Raw genomic sequence first — 19,876 nt, forward strand, 5'->3', positions numbered from 1 at the left:
TTGATGTATTAAATATATCGCACAGGTAGTGGTGTCTTTCGGCCCAAACCTTTCTCAGGTCTCCAAACGTATAATACGTATAATACACACATAATGGTTTCATTTTGATTTTTTCTGGTACTAAATGAATCATATTATATTTATTTTGATCGAAGTTTGGTTTTAATTTGAGCATGTGTTTCAGGCTGTTTCATTAAACTTGCACAACCAGAGTTAGTAAATGTTACTCTCAGACATAGGTTGTTGACATGATGCACATCATTGGGATAACCATTTCTCCGCTCGTCTCTCTTTCACGACCCCTGTAAATTAAGGAAATTTAGTGCAGACGCTCGAGGCAACAGTCTAAGCTATTTAAATCTTTTAAATTTACATCTTCCTCCAGCGTCGAGTAATTGAACTAACTCCGGGCTTGTTTCTTTAATTGAACAAAAATATCTCGTCTTCCTGCTGTTCCTCTGATGTGGGAAACTAATGTCAGCCAAGGGGAAGAAAAAAATGAGTTGTTAAGTTCAAATAGTTTGCAACATATTCCTATGTACAAATAGATTTGCTTTGCTGCGTTGCTCGAGAACGTGCGCACGACAGATTATGTTCTGGGTGATCATCCATATGCCAAAAAGTATTGTGTGATTTGTGACGAAACTGAGGTTTCCATCATTTAAAACAACGAAAAGCTGAAATAAATTATACTGTGCTATTATTTGTTTGTTTATAAAAAAAACACATTTAGGCGTATCTCATTTGCCTGTTATTTGCCATGGAAATTCAGTTCGGTCACTGGTTGGCGCCAGATGTCAAGGTACAGGACATTTACAGGCGAAGGGGAGCAACGCGAAAAATCTAAAACTGTCAAATATCAAAGGTCTCCTACCTGAAGCCGTGCGCCATGAAGACAGACGTCTCTATCTAGCCGCCCGCAAAAATAGAAATGGCGCGTTTGGCTCGAGGCGAATTGTGTGGGCGCCTTTCGCACAATGCATATCGATATACGCCATTTAGTTTCCACGGCAAGCAGAATAGCATTACGAGACACCGGTGAGCAAAAAACTAAACCAAATTGAAAAGATAAATTCGTTCAAGCCCGCCATACAAAAAGTCTACCATAACGCGCGAGACCCCAGAGGAAAATAAAGCGTCAAGAAGTGCGTGTTGCCTAAAAGTCTGTTTTCAAGCAGAAAGGTTGTTGTTATCTTTTGCGCTCCTCTGAAGGTTAACCAAAGGCACGGCGGAGCGCACAGGTGACCCGGCAGACCGTTATCCTTTCACGCGTATCTTTGTTCGTGTCAAACTAGATCAATTCGATACGATTAAACACACATATACTTATACTTCCAAATATGAAGGGCAAGATCAAATGTTGTTCTTGTAACTCGCCCCGGCTCAGGCAGGGTTGAGCTAATTGTAGCCTAATCCTGCCCCGGGGCGTTTGGAGAGCCTTGAGCAAGAATTCTTGTTCGTCTGTCCTCTGTTATTCGGGCTGGGACGCTGTGCCTTCAACGCACTCTCTCACGCTTCAACAAAAAAAGAGGCAGGAGGGGACGACACGCCGCGATCGATCTCATGTTTTAAAGAGGGCTGAAGATACATTTACAGCGATGTCTTCGAAGGTAAGGACGCAGCCTTGACTGACTCCCCCGTGTAGCTTTTGTGGAAAGCGTCTATAGCAGTCTGCGGTCTCGCACCGACACCTCGGTGCTTCAAGCGAGTTTTAACGCCACGGGGACCCGTGTAGCGCGTCTTTTAGATTTCGCTGGATTCACGAACCCTTTTGGATTCTGTACGGAGGGATCTTGGAGTGTTTTTTGGGGGGCGAAAACTTGTTTCTAAAGGACAAGCAACCTTCCACGGAGACTCTCATCACGTTGCGTTCGGACATCCTAAAATGTTTGAAACGGTACGGTGGTTTCTATTCGATTTCCGACTTTTTTTCTCTGGTGGGGTATATCTTTGCGTTCGTTGTCAACGTGTCGTGCTGTGCCGTTTTAGATCAGGGAGGGCTGCTTCGGGTATAAAACGAGAGAGGTCAGAGCGTCGCCCTGTGCGTACAGGAAGTGCGGCTGTGAGCTTATTTTACGCCTGAATTCCCGGCACTCGGCGCGGTTTTACCGTAGCAAACTGTATATTCAACTCTTCTGACTTTGATGTGCTCTTTTTGGACGATATCTGATTCTTAACGTTGCGTTAGGACGAACACGGGCTGCTTTTTAAATACCATGAGAGTATTATTCTATTGATTTTGCTCAATATTTGGTGATGGATGAATTGCGCTTATTTGAGTAGGCTTTATGTGATCGTTTTCAGGTGACATATGTGAAAATGCAACTCTGGCTAAAATATGGAAATTTAAGAACATTTGGTATACAAAGCTATAGCTTTGTTTACATAAACACGCTGCGAACCCCTGATGTAAACTAATGGGCACATTGCTTTAGGCGTTGCGCCTGAGGAAATGGGACTTTAACCATCTGCTTAGGTGGAATTGTTCTCTACTTTAAACAAAGGTCAAATCTGCTTTGTCTTATTGGTTATTTATTTATTGCATTTGGTTACTATGGTAACTTTCTCATATCTAACGTGCCATCATTTGCGACATTATCATTTGAAATGACATTTTTGGCTTGTATGGGCTTAAAGTTACGTCTTGTTTTGTCTTTTTCAAATATCTATTCATCTCAAAATGTTGATTCATTTGCTCTTAGAAACTTTTCAAGCTGTAGGCGATGAGGTGTCCACTATCTTTAATTAGGAGTTTACACTCTTCTCTTCGTTCCCTCTAGGTAGACACCTACAGTATAGCATCTACCACACCACACCACACCACCCCTCCCTCTCTTTCTTTCGTGTTCGCTAATAAGCATCACTCTGTTTCTTCCCTCCGGTTCTATGTTAAAAGGAGGGCTAAAAAACCCCAGCAAATGTTCTTAATTAGAGTCGCGGTGCTAATTCGTAAGGTAAAAAAGCAATTGAAGAGAAGATGTAGAAGTGATCCCGTGCGCGCTCGCAGGCCAGAAGCGCACCTCGGATCGCGGAGATTGTAGGGGGAGAGGGTCTTTATTTGATGCTTTGCTGTTTGTACAGGAGGGAAGGAGTATGTCTCGGCTCTCTTTGACCCGGTCCCCCGTGTCTCCTTTGGCGACTCAGGGAATCCCGCTGCCGGCTCAGCTGACTAAATCCAACGCTCCGGTCCACATTGACGTAGGCGGGCACATGTACACCAGCAGTCTGGCCACCCTCACCAAATACCCCGACTCGAGGTAAGAGGAACCTGTCGCGTTTGTTATGCTTGACCTTTTTTGGGGTGTTGTTTTGGGATGGATGTTGACTTAAAATCAGTGCTGTTGACAGTTTTTGGACGGTCTATGTCCTTGTGTTGCATATGTGTGCCAAAGAAAAACCAAAATGCAACAGTGTATTCACAATATTTGAAGTTGAAATAGTGTACATTATGACATGTTTTATCTTTATAAGCTGACTCGTCTTTATTGTTATCCAAAGTGACATCTGAGTTGAAAATCAAACGAGTTCATCCTGTGTTTCACTATGAGTCAAGTGCCACTGCCACTTGTAGATCCGTGCAGTTCCTACCTTCTAGATCCTTCACAATCGTAATCCACCGAGGTTTGGAGATAAAAGGGACACCACCTGTTAGAGCTGATGTCTGTGCATGCGTGTGTTTGTGTGTGAGATGGGAGAGAGTGAGAGCTTTGCCACATCTGTTCAGGTTAACAGAGAGCCCTGCTCTCTCTGATTTATTAATGGATATGGAGCGAGAGAGCACAGAGAAGAGGGGAGGGAGGAAAATGGGGAGGGCGAAAAGCAGGCAGCATTTTAATTGCTTTTCGGAGAAAAAAAAGGCTGAGATGAAAAACTAAGATTGCCCAAAGCTATATGGTGAAATTCTAACTGGGGGAACGGCAAGACCATATGAGAAAAAGACCACCGCGGGCACAAAAGAGGGAATTGGTTTTCTTATTAAGTGTTTTGCATCGCTTTCCAGAATGAGAGAAAGGAAAGAAAGACAGAAAAGGAATGAAAGAATGAAATAGGAACATCTTTACAAAGATAATGCAGATTTTGCCAAAGAGCAGAAATAGCATACGACATCATTCCAAATGACTGACCCCATTCGTAAGCTTAAATCAGGTTTACTTAAATGTTTGCAGATAAACGTATTTAAAATGTCAAATTCAGGACTTCAGAAAACTGAAAGTTTTGGAATTGTTTCGATTTTTCAAGAAAATCATTCTTTATTTGCTTCATTTTAAAAACGATTAATTTACATGTTTGCGCAGAATCAGTCGTCTGTTCAACGGCACAGAACCGATCGTTTTGGACAGCCTGAAGCAACACTATTTCATCGACAGAGACGGAGAGATATTCCGTTACATCCTGAGCTACCTGAGAACCAGCAAACTTCTCCTCCCCGATGACTTCAAGGTACAGTGAATATCTCTTCAGCAGGTCAAAACTTACATTCGGCTCTTCTTGTAGCATCGGACTTTGTTGGAAATGATGGTTTTATTGTGTGGGGCAAAGGTCAGGGGTTTGATGTCTAGAAAACCCACACTGTATAAATAACAAAAAAACGAGGCGTTTTCAAGATGTTATAAAAACGTTGTATTTAGGTTGCACAGTTGGGCTTGGAGTGTAAACTAAAACGTAGCATCTTTGATAAGAAGAAGAAAATACCTGTGTTTTGTATATTTTGTACCATACTGTATATTTGGATGGTTTATTGAACCCCTTCTGACATCACTTTTAACTACTACTGTATATCTTAATATGATTTGATCGGATGCAAAAAGCAGAAAGCACGTTTTAGCCACAGAATACGAATTTGGGATAAAATAAAAAATTAAGTCTAACAGTTGTGAAGTATCAGACTTAACATAGCACAAGTATTTATGACTTTGCACATACACGGCTATGAATAATTTCTCTAAATGACAGCGGATAAGTTACAATCACATGGGTAAAAGTATTTGTGTCAATGGGATTAATTAGGGTGGGACTGACTGTTTCCGGCCTTCCTGAGACGATTTGAGCGATGAACATAAAACATTTACAGAACAGAATAGAATAGAGAGACATCATTATTTGCTATTATGCTTGCGTTTATGCACTTTGCCCAACAAAACTCGCCGTGTCCTGACCTGTGTGAGCGGGAAAACTGAACCAGCGATGACTACATGAACCGGCCCCTCGAAGCCGCAGCTGGGTTCTGATCTCGCTGGGTCGTGACTCCAGCATACAGTGAGATCACCCAATCAATATGTGCATTGGCACATGCCAACACGTTCAAAAGGTTATGCAGCAGAAATAACAGAGCACTTGTGAGCCAAGATAAGTTTTGCATTAAATATTTCAATCTGCGAAGAAGTATTTGCCAAGTGAAGCAACAAATTCTTCTTGATGAGAAATCAGTTCCTTCCTGAGTGGGAGGTGATACAGTGCGATCGGTCTCCTCCCAGACGTCTGTTACATTACGTCTTAACATCACATTCAACATATTGCTTTAATAGACGCCATTTTCGTGCCCCTACAAAAGTTTCCTCCCGAAATATATTCACCGTATATAACATCCACTTCCATTTGTCCACATGGATATGACCCGAGGACTAAATTCTCTCTCGTGTGGGCCGATGCTTTTAGATTCTTTTTCCCGAACGTGACTCACACAAGGAGCCTCTGTTAAAACATACCCAGCCCTAGCTGTAGACCTGGGAAAGAAGCTGAGCTTGTTTTTCTTTGAATTAGCAAGAGCCCGAAGGCCCAAAGTCTCCGTATCCATGTTGTCAGCACCAGTATGTGCTTAAGAAAGGAAGAGAGAGGGAAAAAGAGCGAGAGAAAGAAGAGAGGCAGAGGGAGGGGTGCGGGTAAGAAAACAACTCCTTTTCTTGTGGTAATTTTAAAAGGAGCGTTGTGTCTGGGATGGTCGGTGCTATTGTTTCTGGTGTAGCCTGCAGTGGAATGAGTAGGTTTACAGGGCGGGTACGAAGAACCTGAGGAAGATGACGGTCGTATCTCACATGGCCACCAGGCTCGAAGTGAACGACAGTGCGTTAGCATTATGAGCTAAAATGGGTTTTCATTTGTTCATGCGAATATTTGGAATAATTCATTTTTATTCAAAACTATTCTTGTAATATTGGAAGAGTGAAGCAAGTCCTTGCTTACTGTACCATATATGATAACACAAGGGCACAAATGAACAGGGGCCTGGGGTTAAAGTGACCAAAAAAACTCCAGATATTTCAAATAAAGAGGTAAAAATAACCCAACAGTGAGTTGTTTTTGTAATTTGTTACTTAGTATTTAATATATATATATATATATATATACAGCATATACAGTATCTCACAGAAGTGAGTTTACCCCTCACCTTTGAGTGAATCTTTATTATATCTTTTCATGTGACAACACTGAAGAAATTACACTTTGCTACAATGTAAAGTAGTGAGTGTACAGCTTGTATAACAGTGTCAATTTGCTGTCCCCTTAAAATAACTCAACACACAGCCATTAATGTCTAAACCGCCGGCAACAAAAGCGAGTACAACCCCTAAGCGAAAATGTCCAAATTGGGCCCAAAGTGTCAATATTTTGTGTGGCCACCATTATTTTTCAGCACTGCCTTAACCCTCTTGGGCATATTTAGTTCACCCAGTTTCACAGGTTTCCACCGGAGTCCTCTTCCACGACATCACGGAGCTGGTGGATTTTAGAGAACTTGCCTTCCTCCACCTTATGTTTGAGGATGTTCTATCGGGTTATGTCTGGAGTCATGCTTGGCCAGTCCATGACTTTCTTTCTTCTGCACAACGCAAAAGAAGATATTTTGAAGAATGTTATTAATCAAACAACATTGACCCGACTTCCATTGTACGGACACTAAACAACTAAGACATTAAAATATCTTCTTTGTGTTGCATATTAAAGCAATAAGCCCCAAGAAGCAGTGGGTTACAGTGCATTTTATAACAGCTAAGGCGTTGTGGCACGACGCAAAATTGAGTTATCTATCCTATTAACAAAAGTTCCAGACAAATACTTATTTGAATAGAAAACATTAAAGATTATTTTAAATAATTGATTCATTTGAAGTTTTCAACACATGTAAAAAATTGGAATCCAAATATTGGCCATAAAATACTGTTATCTTTGTTTTTCATTTTCCTGAAGATTTTTCAGGTGGCACTATATAGAGATATTTGAGTTTTTTGGGAGGGGGGGGTTGTAATTGCAGGACTGAGGCACATTGCCATCTGCTTTAGTAGTGAATAAAAGGCAAGTGTAACTGGGGTAAATGTGCTGTAGGGTAAATCAAGCCTCGGGCACACGCAGACAATCTGTGCTGTCCGACCACAGTGTTTGAGGAAAGAGCCATCAGGTCTGTACCTCCCCCAATCCCCTGCACTGATCCTGTCTAAAGATGGGTCAGATGGGCAGAACCACTCCGTGTGACATGTTCTTTGAAACACAAGAACCGATTTATGACATTGGTTTAATGTGTACCTCTATGTGTTTATAATCCTTTGTATCTTCTGTTGCATTAAAATAATAGTTCCCAAAAATCACTCGCCCTCATATCGCTCTCAAACCTCTCTCTGTGAACGCTTTAACATCCATGTGTTGTTCCTGCAGGAGTTCCAGCTGCTGTACGAGGAAGCTCGGTATTACCAGCTGACGCCTATGATTAAAGAGCTGGAGCGCTGGAAACAGGACCGGGAGCACCGGCGGACGGCTCAACCCTGTGAATGCCTGGTGGTGCGGGTGACCCCTGACCTGGGCGAGAGGATTGCCATCAGTGGGGACAAGGCCCTCATCGAAGAGATTTTCCCAGAGACAGGGGACGTCATGTGTAATTCCGTCAACGCCGGCTGGAACCAGGACCCAACCCATGTCATTCGGTTTCCGCTGAATGGCTACTGCAGGCTCAACTCTGTGCAGGTACAGCATTGCGATGGCTAATGCTAATGATGCTAATAATAATGTGAAAGTGCTTTAGGCGGGGACGAAAACGTAAAAAGAATCAAACATAATTTTGAGAATATTACACTTTTTAAGTGTATCTGAAATACACTTGGTGAATAAATCGTATGTGTGTCTTATGGTGTGACGGACAAATTTAGAAAACAAACTGTAAATATTACATCATCATTTTTTTAAATGTAAAATGTAACAATGTAAAAACATCACGGTCAAAAAAGCCTTTTAACTGTTATTTAAAAGTTATAAAAACTTTTTATTTATTTCTTGGTGAAAAATGGACCAAAAACTGTGAATATAACAACAAGAATTGATTTCATGTTGAATGAATGTTATTCTTAACGTTGATTTAACATTAAAACAGTTATCTTTGCTATCTGTCAGATTTTACTTTTGTTTATATCGTTAAACAAGATTTAAGTATTTAATAAGGTTCATGACAAACGTTTAAGTGGGAAACACAGGTTCGAATCTGGCTTGCAACATCACCAACGTTTTTACCTCATCGTGTCCAAAAGCTCCAAAATAAACTAAGAAGTCAGAAAGGTCAGTTGTGTCAAAGGCTACTGTATGTAGAAGCCGTAGGGTCAAACATTACAGACAAACTTTAAAAGTAGGCTACTTTGCTTGGTTTTGAGGGGTAAGATATTTTGCGTGCGGTACCGACGTGTCTTGGAGGCAGCTTAAATGCTGCATGGCAACAAGAAGAGATATGAGGGAAAGAGGTGTAGCAGACAGGTGTGGATGAAGGTGTGGCTCCACAGATGCAGAGGTGAAGTTACCCCTCGAGATGTTCTCACTTACTTCACGTTTCGGCTCTTTTATAAGGTGCCGCAACACGTGTATCGCACAAGCGTACAATCACGCCTACTGGTATACACACATATATGGAGATGCTATAACGTCCAGTACTTTGAATCCTAGAGGCAATGCTAATGTAGGAAAATACAGTCATGAAAACCAGAGGAGAAGAGAGGGAAATTATATGCATAATTTATTTGTAGCTCATCCTTAAGACAAATCTCCCCGGTTGAAAAAGTGCTCCAACATTTCGGCGCCCGCAGCGTTTTAAACACACATGCTACATTTTTAATACTGTACTTTGGTTTCTTTGAACAACCTAAACTGGTTTACGCTACTTTTTACACACGCCTAATTGACTTACGCTATAACTAATTAGCGTGTGTCATAACGCTCGCGCTTTCGCGCACGCTAGCAGCCAATAGACGCGGGCGGAGTTTTCAACGTCGTCTGTCGCACGTCTCAGTTGTTCTCGCAAACCCACCTACGAAATATGAGCATATCAGAGAGAAATGACAATGGACGAGAGACATATATGAACGCAGAGCGAGAGAGACAGAGTTTTTTGAGGAGAAATTGTAGCCGTTTACTGTAAGAAATTTAAAAGTGATGCAACCATCAGAGAACTGAGTGTAATGGCAAAATCACAAGCCTTTAGATATCAATGCATGAATATTTGGAAAGCTCCTGACGTCTTATATGGTTTTATGTTCCCTACATTAAAAATTTATTTGATTAAACGCAAATAAAAATGCATGGATGGATATTATGGAACGTTTGCCTCTTGGATCTTCATTGTAAGTGCAAAATTCATGTTTTTTACTTAAAAACTCAGAATATCCCTGTAATCTTTGGTATGAAGTGACCACAAACGTTTGAATCTTACAGAAAACCTTAAAAATTTAACGAAAAGAAACTTCAAAGTCGATTCGTGCTTTATTATTCGTTTCTGTAACTCTGATGCAACTCGGGCCCTTAATACCTATAGCAGCCGTTTTTTACGAAGTCTCTGTGCACGGTGGGTCCTCAAATAAACCCTTCGAAGTCTTTCATACCTTATCCGTGTATTTCGTAAGAAGTGCTCATTTCCTCTTCAAGTTTCTCCGCAGTATCCACTTCCAAAGTGAGGATAAGGGTGGACATTTTTTCTCAGGCCCTGTGCACAGATTCCTTCTTCATTTTTTTTGCGGAGGGACCTTTATCTGGCTCAGTAGCCCCGAGCCAGAACTTTCATTTTCATGTGAAGCACACTTGAAAGAAGTGCAGGAGTTACTGAATACTAGAGGCAGCATGTATTGAATTTCAAAAAAATCTACAAGCGCGCGGGCAGATAAAACGTTTCGTTTGCTTTTGGTTGGCTGTGGAGGGAATGACAGCGACAGCGGACAGCTCTCGGTGAGGGATCTCTGACAGTAGCCGAGATGGGACGTATGGGTTTGTAATGAAAGACCCGGTCGTCTTCAGTGCGGCACTGTCAGTAGGGGAGCCTATTCTCATTTGACTCTTCATCAAACCCCTGTAAACAGCCCAGGGGATGTCTGCTCGCTTCTTCTGATCCCGTGTGGATGGTCTGGAGTGAGAAGGCTCTGAGGGTAATGGAAGCGTGAAGTTGTTGATAGCGCTGTTACTGATATTGCAAATTTTAAATGCGTCTTGATGCAACTATGTGAAGTGCTGATAGAGAGGCATAAATAGGAGTTTACTCCAAAAACTCACGCTGGAAATTCAGAAAGGGTCGTTTGGTGAAAGTTTGATGGGTTTTATGTAGAATTAAATGGTCTTTTTACACAAGTAATTTTGCCATAAATCATTATTATTAGTCACCATTGATGTGTCACTGGGTTTGGCAAATATCTTACCAATAGAAAGTAATAAAAAGTGCTCTTCAACTTTGACAACATAGTATTTAGTAGTTTAAGAAAGAAAGTTTTTCCATTTCTTGAAAAACAGGGAATTGGGACATTCAAGATGTCGGAAGGACAGCGACGTTTTATAACTTCATAACTTGATTCACATGGACTTCAATTGTGTGGAAAAAGACAAATGATTTAAAATGGTATTCATTTTTGCACAAGAAAGGGCGAGTACGTTTTATATATTGTCTCTGTCCTTCCGAAAGCTTGTATCTCAAAATCAAGTTTGTCAGAAAATGGAAAAAACATTGTACTGTATTTTAAATGATTACATACTGTGTTGTTAAAATGAACAGCGCTTTCAAATACTTCTTATTGGTTTACTTTTTGCAAAACCAAGTGACGAATATAAAGAGTGACTGATAATAATGATTTATGGCAATATATAATAAGGTTTCAAAAGGACAGCAGCAATATGTTGGTGTATATTTCATGCCTTCGGAAAGATTACACGGCTAACAGTTGTGCAGTTTTTGACATTACACGCCTCAAAACTCAAGATCATGAAACTCCAAGAAAGGGATGGATGCATGACAGTTTCCTGACTTCAATTTTTTTTCAAATGAATTAAAACATTTTTTTAATAAATGTACAAATTTGCTTCTATAAAAGTAAAAAAGGAATCGTTATTATGAATACAAACCTTTTGTGTGCAATTGTGTTCAGTTTTACAAGTTAACATCATTGTTAAATTATTTTTTGAAGACAATTTGTCAAATGACCCTTACATTTTCCCTGGTTTCTCCTAGGTCCTGGAAAGGCTCTTGCAAAAAGGGTTCAGCATGGTGGGGTCATGCGGCGGGGGCGTGGACTCCTCTCAGTTCAGCGAATACATCCTGAGTCGAGAGGACAGACGGTGTCAAAGCAGCCACACGCCCATCAGGATAAAACAGGAGCCTCTAGACTAGCCGGCTCTTACACCAACCACGAACACCTCAATCTGCTTTTGAAGAAAAAACACACCAACGGACAAATACGAGACATTCATTTGCGAGTCTTCCACGTGACTCCTGAACTTAAGACTGAAATGTTAGTAAATATACGAATAATGGATTCATTTCAATGACGGCCTTCTTCTTAAAGAAGGCGAGGATTTCAGCCACTTGAGTTGAATATTTGTCATGCCAGTCTAAATTTCTACATCGCACATTTTGGCGTAGTTGACAAACGTGAGGTAATTTTGCCAGCACATGTGTGCAACCCATATAACTAGAACGCTTCCAAATGAAGCAGTCAGACATCCGACCTCACGGGCGAAATTAACTGCACGAAATACAAAGTCTGTCCTGTGCTCAAGATCCATTTTTAATCTTGATATCTAATGTTCTCATTTTCCAGTCTCATCTATGTAAATCAGATCTTTTATGACCTACAGGTTTATTGCCGTTGTTTCGCTACATGAAGGATTGGTGCACAGTTCTCAGAAGTCATTCGGTTGTGGAGCGTCTCTGTTCTGGCTCTGTCGATGCTTTGACTAGAGGCTACGCGGCTAAAGCAGACAGCCTTGTTAATGCATTCAGAGCCGGGCAGGGAGGTTTTTTGTTCAAGCATGTCCGAAGGGGAACCTGGACTCATTTGCGAGAGCTTTTCTGATGGCATCGCTAAATCCACTACCCGATAGTACATGAAACAACATTTGCTCTTTCTGCAGGGAGCCTGTTTTCTTCGTCTTGAAAAAAAAGCTCTGAACGTACCAAAACGGTTGTTTATTCTTGCACATAGCAACATACGACTTCCCAACATTCATTATATGTGATTGCTCAAATAGCCGTTGAAAACGTTAGGCTAAGATCTCTTGTAGATATCAATGCCCTTTGCATCCAAAACAACATTTTGTTTGAAGGCAGCTTTTTGGACGGAGGAAAATGAGATTACTGAGACGGCTAATGAATGCAATGCTCCGGGGCTCTTTGCACTGTATATCAGGAGGCGCTGCTCCGACCGTCTGAAGAGAACTGGAGGATTGCTGTGAGTCTAAGCTCAGAGATGTTAGAGACTGATGGGTTATGGGTCAGAGAGAAGGCAGGTCACTTTCCCACAATCCCTTTTACTCACGCTCCCCCTATCAGAGATGCGGAGAGAACATAGCTAGTGAACGGGCTTGAAAGGTTAATTCGAGAGCTGGTAAACAGACTGAAATGCGTTTTGTTGTAAAATGAGATCTTTAATAGGATGTTTTTAAGACCACTGCCTCAACATTTCAAAACGTTTAATTGCGTGTGTTGTTTTAACCAGGCAGCATCTTTTTATGCCATCTAATTCACATTTCTATTCTTGATCTGCCACACGTTGTACATAATGGCTCACGGCAGCTTCGCAATTCCCCAGAATGCATCTCATTGCGGTGCAGAGGAAGTTGATTTCAGAGACAAGATTATAAAACAATCAACCCTTAAAGGGATAGTTCACCCCAAATTAAAATGCTGTCAACATTTACTGACCCTCAAGTTGTTCAAAACCTGTTTAAATGTATTTGTTCTGTTGAACGCAAAGATATTCGATGAATGTTAGCAACTGAGATTTCTCGGACACCATTGACTCCCATAATATAAACAAATATTCTATATATTTTTTGTTCTGTTAAACACAAAAGAAAATATTTTGACGAATTTAGGAAAACAAACAGTTCTGGGGCATCTTTGACTACCATGTTAATGGTCTCAGAACTGAAAATTGCTAACATTTTTGCCCAAATCTTTGTTTGTTCGGCAGAACAAAGAAATGTATTCAGGTTTGGAACAACTTGTTATTGATGGCAAAACTTTCCTTTTTTGGGGTGAAGTATCTATTTAAGGCCAACTGCGAAATAGGTCGCTGTCTCCGATGCAGAGAGGGAATCAGGTCAGCCATTACATAAATCTTAATTTAATTACTGCGCTAATGGATGTTGTGTCAAAATGTATATTGCAGTACGGTCCAAATGTATATTATTTAAATAAACATTTTTTTGTAATGGATTATTATCGATATAAATCAAAGTGGTATGTCAGGCATGTGTTTATTTGAATTGTCACATTCTTTTTGTAATTGGTGTTGATAAACTTTTAATAAATTGTTGGATTTCTTCCCTATTTTAAACCACTGAACGAATGAAGTTTAATATGTTGGAATAGCAGTTTTATTCATTTAAAATTAGCTAAGTGGTCTTTAGTTAACAGGAAACAACAGCCTGTGGAGGCGGAGACTGTCATTTTTGAGGCGGAGCAATTACTACATTTAGATGACAAAAACAAAAAAAAAATGCATGTGCACCCATGAACCCAGAATCGAGTAGAAAGAGAACATTTCTTCACAAATTTCATGCTCACATTATTGTACACCAAACCAAAGAGAAACTCATGACGAATATATAATTAGGAACTTTATTCTTTTACAAAAGTACAAATTTAATAGAGATGAGCACTTTTTTCAAACCAACCAAACATTCAAAAACGTGTTAAATTTAGCAAAAATAGAAGTTCTAATAGATATGCTTTTTTAGACAAAAGACAATCCCTTGATCAACAATACTGTTTGTCCAAACATCAGCACAAACAATATGAATTAAAACAAGATGGAAATATTTTTGCCTCGGATATCTAAGGAATCATTGCACACGACATGAAGTTTATGGTCTCCAACAAACGCAATCTATGAAACACCAAAAAATGTAAAGAAGCATCTCTTCCACGCCTCCTGCATGTCATAAAGGGCACTATGCAAATATTCGGTATACGAGACATGAAATAATGCCCAGTGACAGATACTGACAATTTACAAATGAACATGAATTTCGAACACAAAATGTTTTGAAAAAAGCAACATTAGTATTGTAAAACATTACTGCAGTCAGTCAAACCTACCCTATTTTCAATGTGATTTTTGTCAAATTCATCCTGCCGTTTCTCCACAAATAAGTTAACCAGAGATCCTGCTCCAAAGCTGTCGTTCAATCGAGGCATATTCGATAATTCCATGCCGTTCATGTGATTAAAAACAATGGTGCCCCAGGAGGGCCGCGTAAGGCACCATTTCACAGTATGCTTAACCCAGAAACACTAGTGAAACCATACAAACCTGTAAGCCCACACTGAGTGTGCGAGACAAAACTGTCACTGAATTTCAAAAGCCCATCCAATAGGATGAAAAGACAGTCAGTGTTTTACAACACAGAATTTCTTCATTTTGCATAATCAGTAACAAAATAACAATAACATTCACACGTTCCCTCAAAGCATGATTTGAAGATACACTACTTATAAGTTACTAAAATACTCGGTAGACCTCTAAAACCAGGAACTTGCATTTACATTTCCAGTGTCTATATTGCGAGTGAGGCTTCAGTTAAAAATGCGTTTCAAGTCCAGCCGCTACTTATATAAAACGAACCTCGAAATCTCTATCATGAAACGTAAAAGCAATCCGAGTTCAAGTTAATGAATAAAAAGATTGACGCTGCTCAAAACGATGGCTCATTACTCCAAAACAAAGGGGAAATAAAACCATTAAAAGGTGATCCAAAGGGGGGAGGGGGGCGAAAAACATCTGAACGGCTTTTCTCATCTCCAGAATACCGACGCACGGAAAATTTACAGCAACTCCAACAGTCTCTGATCATAGAGTTCATGCCACAGGTGAGTCCGAAGGCACCGACTGGAGATGAACGTGGGGGAGAGGAAGACTTGAGCATATTCGGGGCGGAGAGCAGGTGGGGGTACCGTCTGCACGGATGAACTCATCCATCTCATTCGTAGCACATCTGCACTGGCTCGGTGCTACTTCAGGAGGGCCTTGTAGAGCAGCATGGATCTGGCTGTGGTTCGCTCCTGCTCCAAGCAGAAGATCAAGTCCCTGAGGTTAACCCGGGTGATGCGCTGACGGGTCTGCCGGACTGACGAGGAGGAAGATGAGGTAGAGCCGGCAGCCGATCCAGAGGAACCAGCAGGAACCTGAGAGGGAGTAATGAAAGAATGTGTTAGCAGCGCGGTTGTTGTTTAATAACAATTCTGACATGCAGTTTGATAAATGTGGTGGGCTTGCCAAGATTTCAGTTGCGAATCTACATTTGTTTAATAAAATGGTACAATTCTGACTGGACAAAGTCTTTAGTCTTTTTAAAGTTTTTAATGTATACTTATTATTTACGCAGGTCTATTCAAAAGTACAAACTTTTCAAAGGCCACATTAGCTAAGATTGTGCCCATTTAAACAAGCAAAAGAAAAAAAACACCTAATTCAATGAGTTCTTCGGCAAACACAACCCTAAGCCTTCCGATTCTTTCTGTGACTTTGTTTCTCCAGTCCTTAAAGATCCCCAAGCTTTGTGCTTTTGTGTTTATCAGCACACCTGCACAACATGTGATCGTCTGTTCTCAGCTCGAGGCCACGGAGCCGCACCCGACGCCTCGAGCACCAGACTTTTGATCTCATCTGCAGTCTCTCAAAGCAGTTCATCTCCAAACTCGCCTCAAACGAATGCGAGATTTAAAAGTACAAACGTCTCCTGACAGCGGCCATTAAAATAAATCCCTTCTTATATACAGTATCCCACATCCAACTCCCGAGCAGCCATCGGATGGGTGCATAAAGATACACACTCCACCTCGGGGGTGAAGACCTTACATCCAATTTATAGGAGTGCAGACACAGGGGGAAGAAACACCATGTGTTTCATATTCATCAGCCGCGCAGGGGTCTACAGCATAACATCACACGGCCAGAATGAGGTGAGGTCTACGGCCTTCTCTGAATACTAACTATACGCAGGAAGGCGCCGACGCCCTCGGGCCGCTAAACGCGCACCACGCCCTACAGAAATAACCTGCAGCTTTGTGGGCTCTACATATCGCCCTCCTGCACGTCCTTACACACCCTGGATGATTCGCAAAGTCTCATACACACCCAGGGCTGGCAGACTACACAATGGCATGTTTACGCGGGCAGGACGGTGTGCAGTCTTGCACGAACGTCTACGCCGGTAATGTCAGATCATTATTTATAAATTGTTTGTAATACTTACAGGGCAGGTATGAAATCCTAAACCAAAATCAGAGATTAATGGCAGAATTTTCATACTTAACCACACCCAGTACACATCATTCCAGGAAGTTAAGAGCGAGTAAGGTTTTTCATCATTTCTTAACCCTCGTGTCATTTCAAGCCTGTACGACTTTCTTTCCTTTGCAGAGCGCAAAAGAAGATATTTTGAAGAACGTTGGTAGCTAAACAACACTGACCTCTATTGACTTCTATTCAATGGACACAAAACCGCAAAATATCTTCTCTTGTGTTCCACAGAAGAAACGATAAGATACAGGTCTTGAATGACACAAGGGGGAATAAACGATAGAAGTTGGATTTTGGGTGAGCTATCCCCATCTTAAAAAACTTGAAATCAGTGCTAAGCATCATTACAGGCCTATGTGTATGTCAGGAGGGGAAGATGCAAAAAAAACCCTAATGATGGATTTCAGCATCTGACTCAATTCCACGCAATGCTCGACACACAAAATACTAATCAAACGCTTATGAATATGTCTGTAAAAAACATACCCACTACATTCGGTTACTTCAAATGAATAATCACTATCAATAAAATCCATTTATTCACTATCAAAAATAAAAACCCAATATGTATTCATCTAAACTCCAGCATTCAGTAAGAGACGGTTCTACTTGCACAACTCGCAGTACAGAAAGACTGTGTGTTCGCAGCTAGCATGTGTGGGTGAACACGCTCGGGGCGTTTTGCCACTACGCTAGTGGTGCGTTAGAGATGGAGCTTGTTAAGCCTCCATAAATGTGTAAAGATATGGATGAATATATTACAGATGTGAGCATTGACGTGCCCCGGGCAGCGACTGAGATGTATTTTTTTTAAAACCACATTAACCGTGGAGTGGAATGTGTAGGGTGAACAAGCTATCTTTTTCAGTGTCATTAGGGTTAAAATCGGTTGTAAACCCTTGAGTTGTGTTTGTGCGTGTCGAGCGTGTGTAGGACAGCAAACACCTCCAGAGGAACTGACTCCAAACCCTGAAGAGATGAGGCAGCTTAAACGTGTAGCTTTCTGAAAGTGACGAATCGAGCAGAACGGCATAAAACGTATCCTTCAACCAAATGCCAAGCTCTTAACAACTTAAAAACTCGCGTTTGCGTGCATGTAAGGCTAAACGCCAACCCGGAGAAGAACAGGTTTTTTTTAAAACCGTACCCTATGACTGAGAAGGTATCAAGTCTCTCAACTCAAAGTGACCTAAACTCGCAACCTGAAAACCATATAAGCTCCAGAAAAGAGAAGAAAAACACACACGGGTAAAAACATCGCTCCACCTTATTTCTCAGAACGACTGCGAGCACTTCTGGCCATCCAAAGGTTACAGAAAGCCTGGGGGTGCTGTGTGTCTGCAGCGTTTGGGGAAATGACTCGCCTTGCCTGTGCACGAACACAGCCCAGTCTCTGCAGAACTGCTGCCCAAGGCCATGCAACCCTGCTCCGCTTCACTTTAACCCTATGCTATCCGGTCTTTTTGACGACAGCCTTTCACCCTGATCCAGGACCATCTAACCCAGATGATTGCAAAACTGGATGTGTATGACCACGGCCATTTTTACGTCTCATTTAAGACACGGTCCTGGTTTGTGGTTGGATGTGTAATAAGCATGGATTTAATCTGTAAAGTAGTTGACGCTACACATAATTAAAAAGTCTTGCTTTAGGGAAGGGGATTTTCTAATTAGTGAAATAGTGGCAAAGCTGCAGTTCCTTGGCCTGCAGTGAAGTAAAGGAGCTGAGGGGCAGAGCTGGGATACAATCCAGGCCTACAGCCCAGACCCAAACACAAGCATATGAGACCTTGCGGTGTTCCATCATTACCTTACCACATAATTAACTACAGACACAACTAAAATAAATACAAAATCTATGTTGATGCAATTGCTAGGCAGTTGCTAGGGTTTTCCGGTTGGTAACTATGGCATAACCAGGTGGTTACTCACGGGTCAAAGAGCACACCTTGTCTCTAGGGTCTCTATGATATTCTGGGACCATCAAGTCTATGTTAAAAATGTTAAGGCCTGTTTACATCAAGGACGCTTACTATAGAGTTTTGAAACCTGTTTCAATTGAAGAGAACAGCAGAGTGCACACCACAACTATAACAAAACAGATGAACAGTATCACTTTTAGCGATTTTTCTTCCAGCTGATGAAGGATAACAAAACATTGACGGACAGTCAAAATGCACGGGAATTAAAAGAGCTCATGCATTAACATGAAAAACTATAATGTGCAAGCCAAGGTTACTACACATCACAAGATATTTGTTCATTTAGTTAACGTAACTAAACTAAAACTAAACTTATAAAGCATTTTTTTAATTAGACAACATTAAAACTAAAATAGAAGTAAATTCAAAATATGAATACAATTTTAAAACTTTACAATAACATTGCCTTTGTACGAACCATGAACAAAACTTCGACAACATTTTTAAATCAGTTATAACAGTTAACATTAGTTAATGCACTGTGATCTAACATGAATAATATTAATGAACATTAACTTATACATGCTTATAACATTATTAGTTAATGTTAGCTAATGCATTTACTTAATAGTAATGGTTAAACATATCTTTATAGTAACTCTCATGGTCTGAACAGGCCTTAAGTGTTTGGAGTCATTTATTGGAGATAATTCATAGTATTTATTTCCGCCTCCGACTCTCGCCCAAATGATGTTGTCTTCACAATAAACACCACATCCATTATATACTGTCATTTGTGACTGCAGTTGCGGCATTACGCCACAAGGGAGGCGCCGTTTCGTTAATAGCACAGTGAGGCTTTAATTTCATTAAAATTTTATTTTAATTTCTTCCATATTTATATTAGGAGCATATTAGCTGTATTTCACAGGTGAATGTTGTTTCTTTTGCATCAAAGTACGTTGAATTTTCCTAAGGTTCCTTAAATTAATGCGGCGTACATGATCGTAAGGATTCAAGCTGCGAAGTTGGCTCATTGAATCAGCGCTATATGTGTGCTGTACAGCGAGTGTGCCAGCATAACCGCACACTGTGATCAGAACGACTCGCACCACCTCCGTCCAATATTGAGCCAGGAACATCCCTGAAATGGTCATAGCACTAATACTCCCCAGAGATTACAAGCCAAAGCTCAATACTAAG

The 19,876-nt window shown here is 40.8% G+C and overlaps 2 protein-coding genes across 3 annotated transcripts in view; one reads left to right on the forward strand and one right to left on the reverse strand.

The window, feature by feature from the left end:
* The first annotated feature begins 1,428 nt into the window (after nt 1-1,428).
* Nucleotides 1,429-13,789, forward strand: kctd15a (potassium channel tetramerization domain containing 15a). Of its 2 annotated transcripts, none has more exons than XM_079449777.1 (5): nt 1,429-1,610; nt 3,082-3,257; nt 4,296-4,440; nt 7,648-7,953; nt 11,456-13,789. In XM_079449777.1, the coding sequence occupies exons 1-5, from the start codon at nt 1,599-1,601 to the stop codon at nt 11,612-11,614; spliced, it is 798 nt and encodes a 265-aa protein (XP_079305903.1). In that variant the 5' UTR covers nt 1,429-1,598; the 3' UTR covers nt 11,615-13,789. The 2 variants fall into 2 exon arrangements, with proteins under 2 accessions (XP_079305903.1, XP_079305902.1); XM_079449776.1 differs by having other exon boundaries at nt 1,590-1,897.
* Nucleotides 13,790-14,047: 258 nt separating this feature from the next.
* The window catches only part of LOC306890647 (transcription initiation factor TFIID subunit 4), a gene marked incomplete at its 5' end in the record, with an annotated part of 32,586 nt that continues 26,757 nt past the window's right edge, over nt 14,048-19,876 (reverse strand). The window contains one exon of the mRNA XM_079450512.1: nt 14,048-15,634. Coding sequence (XP_079306638.1) covers nt 15,461-15,634 — 174 coding nt within the window. The 3' untranslated portion in view covers nt 14,048-15,460. The remainder of the gene's footprint in view (nt 15,635-19,876) is intronic.

The sequence above is a fragment of the Barbatula barbatula genome (assembly GCF_947034865.1).
Source record: "Barbatula barbatula genome assembly, chromosome: 25".
Taxonomy (NCBI): domain Eukaryota; kingdom Metazoa; phylum Chordata; class Actinopteri; order Cypriniformes; family Nemacheilidae; genus Barbatula; species Barbatula barbatula.

What these genes read in the sequence shown, in the direction of transcription:
- kctd15a (XM_079449777.1), top strand. An exon ending in TCCTCCCCGATGACTTCAAG is followed by an intron (nt 4,441 to 7,647) that starts GTACAGTGAATA and finishes TTGTTCCTGCAG; the next exon opens with GAGTTCCAGCTGCTGTACGA. An exon ending in GCAGGCTCAACTCTGTGCAG is followed by an intron (nt 7,954 to 11,455) that starts GTACAGCATTGC and finishes GGTTTCTCCTAG; the next exon opens with GTCCTGGAAAGGCTCTTGCA.